Source organism: Pelophylax lessonae, assembly GCF_965119305.1.
Source record: "Pelophylax lessonae genome assembly, chromosome: 11".
Classification (NCBI taxonomy): Eukaryota; Metazoa; Chordata; class Amphibia; order Anura; family Ranidae; genus Pelophylax; species Pelophylax lessonae.
The window spans coordinates 53,845,138-53,858,882 of NC_138778.1; the positions used below are offsets into that span (position 1 = coordinate 53,845,138).

Consider the following 13,745-nt stretch of genomic DNA (forward strand, 5'->3'; position numbering starts at 1 on the left):
CATATTTTGGCGCGGTTTTAATGGCGCGGTTTCAACAGCTGCAAGGCAGCCAATCAGCAAGCGTTTAACTAGTGTGCCCTTAGAAGCCATGGCATGGCTGTGATTGGCCAGTGCAGCATGTGACCCAGCCTCTATATAAGCTAGAGTCACGTAGAACCACACGTCACTCTGCTCTAACTACTGTAGGGACAGGTTCCTGCTGCTGCTGCTGAGGGAGAGATAGGAGATTATTGTAGGGGCAGGCTGGAGATTGCTTTCAGGGAAAAAATAGGAAGAATCTTCTTTAACCACTTTAGCCCCAGCCCTATTTCGGACACTTTTTGTTCACAAGTTAAAACCAGTATTTTTTCCTAGAAAACTACTTAGAACCCCCAAACATTATATATATTTTTTTAGCAAAGACTCTGGAGAATAAAATGTCGGTCATTGCAAAATTTTTTGTCACGCGGTATTTGCGCAGCGGTCTTTAAAACGCCATTTTTTTGGAAAAAATTTGAAAAATCACATTTCACTGCATTTAAAAAATACTAAACAGTAAAGTTAGCCCATTTTTTTTGTATATTGTGAAAGATGATGTCACGCCGAGTAAATAGATACCAAACATGTTACGGTTTAAAATTGCGCCCCCCGTGGGATGGCGACAAACTACGGTCAATAGAGATCTCAATCTGCGACGCTTTAAATTTATTTAACGGTTACCAGTTTAGAGTTAGTGTGTAGCTCTTTTTTTTTTATTATTGCCCACGCTCTGGCGATCGCGGCGATACCTCACATGTGTGGTTTGAACAGCGATTTCATTTGCGGCTCGACTTGCGTATACGTTTTTTTTTGTGCGCGAGCTAACGGTGACGGGGACGGCTAAATTTTTTTTTTTTTTTTTCCTATTTATTTTTTCTTTTTTTTTAAACTTTATTACAGGTTTTTAAAAAAAAAAAAAAATCTGATCACTTTTATTGCTGTCACAAGCAATGTAAACATCCCTGGTGACAGCAATATGTCGTGACAGGTACACTTTATGGAGGGATCGAGGGTCTAAAAGACCCTAGACCCCTCCACTACACTTCCCTGTATGCAAAACGCCAAAAACGGCATTTTTGCATACAGCCGTTTTTCAAATCTGCCGCCTTTTGCAGCACAGTAACCCGGAAGTGACGTCATGGACGCCGCCTCCGGGTTACGTCATCGGAGACCCGATCGATGCCGTTTCCGGCATTCATCGGGACTCCATCCAGCCGGCGGACGTGCCGGCTGGGTGCTCGGGGCTCCCGGTGGGACGGTAGCCCCGAGCAAAGCCGCGGAAGGCGGCGGGAGGGGGGGGACGTCCCCTCCCGCCCCCCCGGGTAACGATCGAGCGGCTCCCGAGCCGCATCGATCGTTACCGACGGAAAGCCGACTGTCGGCTTCAAACAACGGTACCGGGATGATGCCTCTAGCTAGAGGCATCATCCCGGTTTAACCCCGCAAAGTCTGCTGACGTAGAGGTTACGTGACTGGTAGTAAAGTGGTTAATCAGACAGCGATCTACATTGATTTTATTATGTGGGGGTGCAGTGCACAATCTTTTTGCCCTGACCTAAACCCAGTGAGGAGGAGGGAGAAAAAAAAAACTTTTATCAGTCTGTTAGGTGGGCGGCGTGCGGCGTGTAGCAGCCATTTAATGCAAGCTCAGTGCATATATGTCTGCTTGATCTGGATTTAAAAAAAAAACGTTTTTCCTTCATATTTTACTGTGACTTACAGCGTTTAGACACTGCAGTTCTAATCTGCTATTCAAAAAGCACCAATTTTTTTTTTTATTCATACGTTATTGTGAGATACACCCGTTGGATACTGTTTTTCTATTCCCCTTTTAAATAAAAACCCATTTAGGGGAAAAAAATGAAATTGCGGCATAGTCTGCATATGTTACAGTGAGATACACCCATTGGATACTGTTGTTGTATTCTGCTTTTCAATTAAAATCCATTTAGGGGAAAAAAATTAAATTGCTGCATAGTCTGCATATGTTACAGTGAGATACACCCATTGGATACTGTTGTTGTATTCCGCTTTTCAATAAAAACCCATTTAGGGGAAAAAAATTAAATTTCGGCCTAGTCTGCATATATTACAGTGAGATACACCCATTGGATACTGTTGTTGTATTCCACTTTTCAATAAAAACCCATTTAGGGGAAGATCCTAAATTAGAGAAATATGAGGAGAAGGTCAAATAAGGGACGTGGCCTGGGTCGTGGTGCTACTGGTGGAGCTCCTGTTGCAAGGAGAGGACGTGGTTGATCTGTGCCAGCTACACGCACAAGTGAAACACCTTTCTCAGCTGCGAGTAGGTGACAGAACCTGCAGCAGTATTTGGCAGGGCCTTATAAGCTTCTACAAATGTTGAGGCCAGAACAAGTACAGGCGATAGTAGATTGGGTTGCTGACAGTGCCTCCAGTTCCTTCACATTGTCTCCCACCCAGTCTACTGCTGAAAGGTCAGAGTTGGCACCTGCAGCCGATGTCCATCAATCTTCCACCTCACACCATTGCAAATCAGCCAAGCAGTCTGAGCCCCAAGTCATGCAGGAGTCTCTTTTTCTTTTTGATGACTCTGTTAGCATAGTTTCCCAGGGCCATCCACCTAGCCCTGCCCCAGAAGTGGAAGAGATTGAGTGCACCGATGCCCAACCACTTATGTCTCAAGATGAGTACATGGGAGGACCATCACAGCACATCTCGGATGATGACGAAACACAGGTGCCAACTGTTAAGGAATTCCGAATTGTGGAGACCGACAAGGACAGGGGTGAAGACTGGGTGGAAGATGATGTGGAGGACGATGAGGTCCTCGACCCCACATGGAATGAAGGTCATGCAGGTGACCTGAGTAGTTTGGAGAAAGAGGCGGTGGTCGCACAGAGCAACCAGCACAGCAGAAGAGGGAGCAGGGTGCAAAAGCGGAGCGGCCGTACCCTAGACACTACGCCTGCTACTGCCCAACGCAGCAAGGGACCGAGCACACCAAAGCCAGCTCAAAGGAGTTCCCTAGCATGGCAGTTCTTCAGACAATGTGATGATGACAGGGCACAAGTGGTTTGCACGCTGTGAAATCAGAGTCTGAAGCGAGGCATAAACCTTCTCAACGGGAGCACAACCTGCATGACCATGCAACTAAGCACAAAGCACAAGCTGCAGTGGAGTAGACACCTCAAAAACCAAGAAAGGTCTCTGGCTCCTCCTGCTTCCTCTTCTGCTGCAGTCTCGGCCTCTTCATTCACCTCTGTAGTGACAGTGGCACCTGCCACCCCGCAAACAGAGGATCTGCCAGCAACACCACCACCTCGGTCACGAACAACCATCTCCACAATGTCCCGTGGAAGCGTTCAGCTTTCTATCTCCCAAACACGGGAGCGGAAGAGGAATTACCCCCCTACCCACCCATGATTTCTGGCCCTGAGAGCCAGCATTTCAAAATTCCTGGCCTTTGAAATGCTGTCATTCCGTCTGGTGGAGACGCAGAGTTTTAAAAGCCTTATGGCGGTGGCTGTCCCACAGTACGTCGTGCCCAGCCGCCACTACTTTTCCAGGCAAGCCATCCCTTCCCTGCACAACCAAGTAGGTGACAAAATCAGGTGTGCACTGTGCAATGCCATCTGTGGCAAGGTCCACCTAACTACGGATACGTGGACCAGTAAGCAAAATCAGGGACGTTATATCTCCCTAACAGCACACTGGGTAAATGCAGTGGTGGCTGGGCCTGAGGCGGATAGCAGTATGGCGCATGTCCTTCCACCACCGAGGATTGCAGGGCGCTTCAGTTTGCCTCTTGTTCCTAATTCCTCCTACTCCGCTTCCTCATCCTCTACCGCCTCCTCTTCCGGTCAGCGTAACACCTTCACCACCAACTTCAGCACAGCCAGGGGTAAACGACAGCAGGCAGTTTTAAAACTTGCCTGTTTGGGAAAAAACCACACACCGCGCAGGAGTTGTGGAGGGGCATTCAACAGCAGACCGATGAGGGGTTGCTGCCAGTGAGCCTCAAGCCCTGCCTGGTGGTGTGCGATAACGGGCGAAATCTCGTGGCAGCTCTGGGCCTAGGCAGTTTGACACACATCCCTTGCCTGGCGCATGTGCTGAATTTGGTGGTGCAGAGGTTCCTTAGAAATTGCCCCGATATGTCAGAGCTGCTGCAGAAAGTGTGGGCCATCTGTGCGCACTTTCGGCGTTCTCACCCTGCTGCTGCTCGCCTGTCAGCGCTGCAGCGTAACTTCGGCCTTCCAGCTCACCGCCTCATATGTGACGTGCCCACAAGGTGGAACTCCACCTTGAAAATGCTGGCCAGCAGCAGCAGGCTATAGTGGAGCTTTAGCTGCAGCACGCACGTGTGAGTCGCTCTGCAGAACAGCACCACTTTACCACCAATAACTGGGCCTCCATGCGAGACCTGTGTGCCCTGTTGCGCTGTTTCGAGCACTCCACCAACATGGTCAGTGCCGATGACGCCGTTCTCAGCTTAACTATCCCACTTCTATGCCTTCTTGAAAAAACGCTTCAGGCGATGATGGAAGAGGATGTGGCACAGGATGAGGAGAAAGAGGAGGAGGAGGAGATATAATATCCAAGGCTTTCAGGGCAGTCATTCACAAGTGGCTCAGAGGGTGGGTTCCTGCACCCACAAACGCCAGGTACACAATTGTCCAGCAGGGGCACAGATCTGGAGGATGACGAGGATGAGGAGGAGATGGAGGAGGAGATGGAACCATGTTCACAGCAGGGTGGCACCCAGGCCAGCTCATGGCCATCACTGGTGCGTGGCTGGGGGGATACAGAGGATACAGAGGATACACCTCCCACAGAGGACAGCTTTTCGTTGCCTCTGGGCAGCCTGGCACACATGAGCGATTACATGCTGCAGTGTCTCCGCAACGACCGCCGAGTTTCCCACATTGTAACTTGTGCTGATTACTGGGTGGCCACGCTGCTGTATCCCTATTACAAGGAGAACGTACCGTCCTTAATTCCCTCACTGGAGCTTGAACGGAAGATACGCGAGTACAAGCGCACGCAGGTAGACGCGCTGCTGGTGGCATTCCCACCTGACAGCTGGGGCACAGTGGAAGCACAAGGCCAAGGCAGAGGAGGAGGAGGAAGAGGTCGCCAACGCAGCCAGGGCACCGCCAGCACCTCAGAAGGCAGGGTTAGCATGGCCGAAATGTGGAAAAGCTTTGTCAGCACGCCACAACATGCAGCAGCACCACCAGCTGATATGGAACATCTTAGCAGGAGGCAGCATTTCACTAACATGGTGGAGCAGTATGTGTGCACACACCTAGATGTACTGAATGACGGGTCTGCCCCCTTCAACTTCTGGGTCTCCAAGTTGGGCACATGGCCTGAGCTTTCCCTTTACGCCTTGGAGGTGCTGGCCTGCCCTGTCCAGAGCCAATGTGGACAAGCTCACGTTCATTAAAATGAACCAGGCATGGATCCCACAGGACTTGTCCATACCTTGTGCAGAATAGACATGTATACCGGCCTTACCCAGCCATTGTTGTATTTGATCTTTCTTACTCTTTTGGGGTGTACCCTAATTTATAAAAAATTAAATTAAAAACCAAAACCAGTGTTGGCTACCTCGTCCTCCTCCTCCACCGCAGCCGCTTCCACCTACACCGCCATATCCACCGCCACCTCAACCTCCTACTCCATATGGGCCTCATCCTCCAACATCATTCAAGATTATTATTATTTTTTTCTGTTTTTTTATGTTCTTTCCCTATCCACATTTGTTTGCAGAGCACTTTCCATGCTCTTAAGAAGATTTTGCTGCCATTTGCAGCCTTCTAGCCCTTTCCATGTGTTTTTTAGAACCATTTCAGTGCTCAAAAGTTCGGGTCACCATTGACTTCAATGGGGTTCGGGATCGGGGTAAAGTTCGAGTTAAGTCCGGGTCACGAACCCGGACTTTTTTTTCAAGTTCGGCCAGACCCGCAGAACCCGGACATCCAGGTGTTCGATCAACTCTAGTGCCCAATTATACCAGGTTCTCTTCAAAAAGGGGTAGGAGAAGAAAAAGCAGTGTTGCAGAAGAACTATTACCATTTGCTGATCAACGATTTCCTCTGTGTGAGTTACTACGTTGTTTTTATGTAATAAATAACCTTTTAATCTACACTGAGGTGGCGCTGCTTTTCTTCTCCTACCCCTTTTTGTCTGTTGCAGAGTCCCTCTAGCTCTGTATGAAGCCTGCAGCCACCTCCACCATCCATCTCCACTAACCCGAGGGATTGAACTATCCTGCATACTTCCTAAAAAGACTAACTACAGCCACAGTTGAAACTTTTTTCATAAGATCGAATGTACTTGACTCTTTCACTGGCGCAGGTCGAACGTTGTGTACAGGTTCTCTTCAAGTAGGGGTGCTTAGAATGCTAATGGGAGGATAGTCAAGACAGTAGGACAGCCTTACTAAAAGGAGGCTGACATGGAGAGGTTACCTTCAGAGGGGGGCCTTAAAGAAGAAAATAAAACCGGGCAGTCTGGACACTAAAAACATAATAAATATGCCACTACATTTTTGTACAATGACTTACTTTGAATGTGTGAATGTTTTTGTTTTCTCTGCAATAATTTTTCCTTTGCTATTCCCCCTATATACAGGTCCAAACCCTCAGGAAGATAATTATACTCTAGCTGTATTTCAGCTCTCCAAGTCAGGAAGTGACACTTACTGGACAGCTACCACAGACTCACTTGCCTCCTCTGATGTGAATGTCACCATCAGTAGTCCAGCAGATGCACCAATTGGTCTTTACAAAACAGGCCTCCAAATATACTCCAAAAATAGGAGGAGCCATTCCAGACTCCATGATTTCATATTATTATTTAACCCATGGGCTACAGGTAGGTCACTGAGAAATAGTTTCAGCAGTACTTTACTTTAATACACAACAGGGGAGACTATGGACATGTTGCAACAGATGGTCAGAGATTGTAGATATGCTACAGCAGATGCTCAAAGAGGGCATACATGCTATAGAACTTATTGGAGACTAGGGACATGCCTTAAGAAACATTGCTAGACTGGAGATACATCACACAAGAGTGCCAGAGATTACTGCAATTATAGCCCCTTTACAAATCAATGCTTCCACATGTTTGCTCCTTACAGACTTTTAAAACAGACAGATAAAAAAAATTGATTATACAAGATCAGAGGATAAAAACCTAACAATTTATTATTATTAATATTATTATTCAGGATATATATAGCACCAACAGTTTGCACAGCACTTACAGCATGAGGGCAGACAGTACAGTTACAAGATAATTCAATACAGGAGGAATAAAAGAGCCGTGGTCGTTAGAGCTTTTAATCTAAAAGGAAGGGTCAAATGATACAAAAGGTAATAACTGTGGGGAATGAGCTGATGGAGAAAGTGAAAATACAATTGTTAGGTGGAGGCAGGATAGACATTTCAGAAGATTAGGGTTTTCAGGGATCACCTAAAAGTGAACAGAGTCAGGCAGATTGGGGTGGGGAGTTCCATAGGATAGGAAAGGCTCGGGAGAAGTCCTAGAGGCAACATGGGAGGACGTGACAACTTGGGAGCTAGAGAGCAGATGGTCTTCAGAAGAACAAAGAGGTGACAACTTGGGAGCTAGAGAGTAGGGATGATCGAACTTTTCAAAAGTACGGTTCGACCAGAACAACCGAACTTCCCGAAAGTTTGGCCCGGATTTCAGAACCCCATTGAAATCAATGGGACCCGAACTTCGGTAAACAAAAAACACAATTTTGAAGCCCTAAAACCCAATAAATGCCCCTAAAAAGTGCCTAGGGTTCTGGGTCATGCCCCAGGGACTATTAATCACACAAAAAAAGTTCTTAAAAATTGTCATTTTTGATAGAGAGCCAATTATTGAAAAAATTTAAAAAAAAAAAAAGAGATTTCTTTGGATTTAGTGTCTGGGGGGTCTAAAAGGTGTACCTGTGAAGTTTCAGCTCTGTAGCATGTCCAGAACAAGAAAAAAAAGTTTGTTTGTATTAGAATTAATATAGAACAGGGATATGGCTCTGCTATTTTCACACCTTGCCGTTATTGTAGCAAGCGTTTTTTTGGGCATTTTTTGGACGTCTTTGGAGGCAGGCATAACATCTGTACTTCTGTGTAGGGGTATATATATACACACACACACACGTATGTATATATACACCTACACATATAAAGGTGTGAAAGTAGCAGAAACCTATGCTTGCGCTAATGAAATAATTAACACCCATACGGCTTCGCTCCTATCACACCTATATATGTGTAAGTGTATAAATACATATAAGTGTGTGCGTATATATACATCTATACAGAAGTTCAGATGTTTTGCCTGCCTCCAAAGACCCCAAAAAAATGCCCAAAAAAAAACGCCGGCTGCAAAAAACACACCTGGGCGTTTTTGTAGCTGGCGTTTTTTTGGGAATTTTTTGGGCGTCTTTGGAGGCAGGCATAACATCTGTACTTCTGTGTAGGGGTATATATACACACACACACATGTATGTATATATACACCTACACATATATAGGTGTGAAAGTAGCAGAAACCTATGCTTGCGCTAATGAAATAATTAACACCCATATGGCTTCGCTCCTATCACACCTATATATGTGTAAGTGTATAAATACATATAAGTGTGTGTGTGTATATACCCCTATACAGAAGTTCAGATGTTTTGCCTGCCTCCAAAGACCCCAAAAAAATGCCCATAAAAAACGCCTGCTGCAAAAACACACCTGGGTGTTTTTGTAGCTGCCGTTTTTTTGGCATTTTTTGGGCGTCTTTGGAGGCAGGCATAACATCTGTACTTCTGTGTAGGGGTATATATACACACACACACATGTATGTATATATACACCTACACATATATAGGTGTGAAAGTAGCAGAAACCTATGCTTGCGCTAATGAAATAATTAACACCCATATGGCTTCACTCCTATCACACCTATATATGTGTAAGTGTATAAATACATATAAGTGTGTGTGTATATATACCCCTATACAGAAGTTCAGATGTTATGCCTGCCTCCAAAGACGCCCAAAAAATGCCTTAAAAAAACGCCTGCGCCAAAAAAAAACGCCCAGGTGTGTTGTTGCAGGCGTTTTTTTGGGCATTTTCTGGGGGTCTTTGGAGGCAGGCATAACATCTGAACTTGTGTATAGGGGTATATATACACACACTTATATGTATTTATACACTTACACATATATAGGTGTGATAGGAGCGAAGCCATATGGGTGTTAATTATTTCATTAGCGCAAGCATAGGTTTCTGCTACTTTCACACCTATATATGTGTAGGTGTATATATACATACATGTGTGTGTGTGTGTATATATACCCCTACAGAGAAGTACAGATGTTATGCCTGCCTCCAAAGACGCCCAAAAAATGGCCAAAAAAACGCCAGCTACAAAAACGCCCAGGTGTGTTTTTGCAGCAGGCGTTTTTTTTGGGCATTTTTTTGGGGTCTTTGGAGGCAGGCAAAACATCTGAACTTGTGTATAGGGGTATATATACACACACACTTATATTTATTTATACACTTACACATATATAGGTGTGATAAGAGCGAAGCCATATGGGTGTTAATTATTTCATTAGCGCAAGCATAGGTTTCTGCTACTTTCACACCTTTATATGTGTAGGTGTATAGGTGTGATAGGAGCAGAGCCGTATACCCAAAAAATGCCCAAAAAAACGCCAGCTACAAAAACGCCCAGGTGTGTTTTTGCAGCAGGCGTTTTTTTGGGCATTTTTTTGGGGTCTTTGGAGGCAGGCAAAACATCTGAACTTCTGTATAGGGGTATATATATACACACACACTTATATGTATTTATACACTTACACATATATAGGTGTGATAGGAGCAGAGCCATATGCCTGTTAATTATTTAATTAGCGCAAGCATAGGGTTCTGCTACTTTCACACCTATATATGTGTATGTATATATACATACATGTGTGTGTGTATATATACCCCTACACAGAAGTTCAGATGTCATGCCTGACTCCAAACATGTCATCAAAAAAGCCCTATAAACGCCTGCAGCAAAAAGCAGGGTGACAGGCGAGAAGCCATATCCCTGTTCTATAAGTGACGTAAGAGAAACAATCTTTTCTCTATAGCGGTCAACCTGACATGGAAGGGTTTTGTCACCCTGCCATAGCAGTCAGAGTCAGTTCACCCAACACTACACTACGGTCACCCTGGCACTTAACATTTTCCCTACAGAAACTAGATTTTTGAATCTAACTAAAGTGGAAAATAGCACTCTAACTAAACTAGATATCCCTTTCCTCACACTAATAATTGCTATATGACACTTTGAGAGCAGAAGTAACAGAACTGCTTCCACTCTCTTCCACAGCCCTGTATTAAAATGGTAGAGATTTGGCGGGGCTATCTTATATACTGGGGGGCGTATTCACTAATGATTGGCCTCTGGACCCCCTAGTCACTCCAATCACATTCCTAGCATTCTCCTGCAAATTAAATTTGTTAGGTGAGCGGAAGCCAGTGGAGGGATTGGCAGAGAGGGGTAGCAGACACTGAACGACTGGTAAGGTGGATGTGTCTGGCAGCAGCATATATGATGGACAGAAGAGGGATAGCCTATGTAAAGGTAATCCAATGAGGAGGGAGTTACAATAATCGAGGCGAGAGATAACCAGGGAGTGAATTAGAAACTTTGTGGTGTCATTTGTTAGGAAAGAGCATATTTTGGAGATGTTGCAGAGGTTAAAGGGACAAGCTTTAGACATAAATTAACCTAGCCTTTAAACCAGTGGTCTCCAAACTGCGGCCCATGGGCCAAATGTGGCCCTTTGCTTGCCTTTATCTGGCCCTTGGGGGTTATCCCCTCCACTGATAGAAGTTACTATTCCTACCACTGACACCAACAATGGAGTATTATTTCTCCTATTGACACCAGAGACGGGGAACTAATTCTCCCCCTGACACCAATTATGGGGCACTATTCCTCCTACTGACACCAATTATTAGTATATATATATATATATATATATACATACATGTGTGTGTGTGTATATATACCCCTACACAGAAGTTCACAGAAGAATAACCTTCCTGCAGAAGTGGTAGCTGCAAATACAGTGAAGGAGTTTAAGCATGCATGGGATAGGCATAAGGCTATCCTTCATATAAGATAGGGCCAGGGACTATTCATAGGATTCAGATATATTGGGCAGACTAGATGGGCCAAATGGTTCTTATATGCCGACACATTCTATGTTTCTATGTTTCTAATTATGTAATTTTTTTTTTTTACTGCCACTGACCACCAAGCCTTGGGCATTGTTTACTCCCACCGATGCCAGTGTATTTTATACTCTCACTGGCCACAGTCCGGCCCCCCTAAAGCTTAAAGGGTAGTAAACTGGCCCTTTGTTTCAAACGTTTGGAGACCCCTGCTTTAAACTATTAGAAGCTAGTCCAAAGAACATTTTTTCCTTGAAGAATAATGTACTCAATGCATGCAAACACACCTTCTCAATGTGGGGCACAAAGTAGTGTCATTCATTGTGATTGTGTACAGTAGACTGCAACACATGATATACCGCACCACAATGCACATATCATGAATTGTGTACTGTGTTGCTAAAAATGGGTCATGCGCATTTCTTATCTCTTGTGCTGAGTTGGGAGCCCATTTAATGAATTGGCTGCCCTAAGACAATGCAAGTTAATGAAAATTGCCTAGCTGTAAATGGGACTTCACAGTGACTTGATTAAGCACTGAGGTAAGGAAAATACAGAAAACTGTCAGCAAGGGGCTACACAAATTATGTCAAAGGGCCGCAGGTTGAGCACTTGGAGTCTAGTGACTACACTTTGAATGGGTGGGGTAGGAACTTTTTGGGGACTTTGGCCCCATTATTTAGTAATAATTGATGCGCTATATTTTCATGCTTGCAGGCATTCTTTTTTCAAAATATTAGACAATTTATTTCAGTACTTCAGTCTATCCAATTCACACTCAGATCAGGGTTAGAACTAAAAACTGTGTATTGAAAACTCACAGAGAATTTATATACCACACAAAATCAGATAAAAGCTTGATCACATTATTTTTTGCAAAGTAAACTGTATACAGGAATAAAAGTACCATAACTAAGGAATAACCAACATATAATATATGCTAATCCACATCTAGCAATGAATAGCTGACAGTGATATAATTAAAATAAGCTAATTAACTAGGCACTTAAACAGAAACAAAAGTGGATCCAATTAACAATGGGAGAAAGACACTTGAGAGGCACACTGTGGGAGAGATCTACTTACAATAAACACATTATGACAGTGGTCCTCAACTCCGGTCCTCAGGGCCCACTAACAGGCCAGATTTTAAGTATTACCTTGGGGAGATGCAGACTAGAGTACTGCAATCACTGAGCAGCAAATTATATCACCTGGGATGGATTTCAGTTATCTTGCAAACCTGGCCTGTTAGTGGGCCCTGAGGACCAGGGTTGAGGACCACTGCATTATGACATAAAACCCCTGTGGTTTGAACTGATTACAATAAAGGTTTTTTTTTTTATCCCAATGCATTCTATGCGTACGATGAAAAGCCTTCTGTCTGTGAAGCCTCCCCAGCACACCCTAATTCTTACCTAAGCCCCATCTCTATACAGCGATCTCCACCAATCTCTCAGATGTCCTCTCCCTCCTGTTTGGCTGAGACACAGCAGTGGCGCCATTGGCTTCCGCTGCTGTCAATCAAAGTCAGTTAGCCAATCAGGAGAAAGAGGTGTGGGGCTGAATGGCAGCTCTGTGTCTGAATGGACATATGGAGCCGAAGCTTGGCTTGGGTGCCCCCATTGCAAGCTGCTTGCTGTGGGGGCACTCGACAGGAGGGGGGGGCAGGAGCAGCGAAGATGGACTCGAGAAGAGGAGGATCTAGGCTGCTTTGTGCAAAACCACTGCACAGAGGAGGTACAATAAGTACTGTATAACATGCTTGTTATTTAAAAAAAAAAAAACACGAGACTTCACAATCACTTTAACATCTACAGTCATTGCTGGTTTGAGGCATAGAGGCCCCAAATATGTACATGGAACCTCCAGTTCCCAGAGTCTGGGTGTTTTGGGGAGATAGGGACTTGAATCCAAAAAAAGACCACTCCAGGGGTCACCCAGGCACACACCTCCCAAATAGTAGTGTTCTTTTAAAAGCCAGGGCCCATAGTCAGTAGGCAATAGGCCACCCTGCAGTCCCCTCCAAAAGCCCCCATCCTGGCTGGGTCTGTCACATTTATCCCCCATCACAAGTTGACTAACAAGGTCCCAGACCTCCACCTGGTCTGGACATGCATTAGTCAGGCAGAGTGAACTCACATAGTCGGTCCACATGATTTTCTTTCTTGGCTGCAGGGAATAGTTGTCATCAGTAGGTGTGGGACAGAGGTGGTGGAATCTTCAGCTGGGTGGTCCTTACCATTCTGGGGCACTGTCTGCTGCTGGGGAGATGAGCCAGCTGCTCCATCTCCTTTACCCTCATCTGGCTGCTGAGGAGTGATCACCACCTTCTTACACTGGGCCTCCAAAATTGCCGTGAGTGTGGGACAGAGGTCTTGGACCCTCTGGCCAGTTGCCAGCACTTCAACTGGAGAGGTTAGTTGTAACTTCACAGATGCTGCTGGCAGGAAATCCCATGTGCCTCTCAGTGGTGTGGGATTAAGGCCG

At 45.1% G+C, this 13,745-nt stretch overlaps 1 protein-coding gene across 1 annotated transcript in view; it reads left to right on the forward strand.

The window, feature by feature from the left end:
- Positions 1–13,745, forward strand: part of LOC309567354 (uncharacterized protein) — a gene marked incomplete at its 3' end in the record, with an annotated part of 137,265 nt that overhangs the window by 83,171 nt on the left and 40,349 nt on the right. Inside the window, exon 16 of the mRNA XM_082272769.1 lies at positions 6,643–6,885. Within this exon, the coding sequence (XP_082128895.1) occupies positions 6,643–6,885 (243 nt within the window). The remainder of the gene's footprint in view (positions 1–6,642; positions 6,886–13,745) is intronic.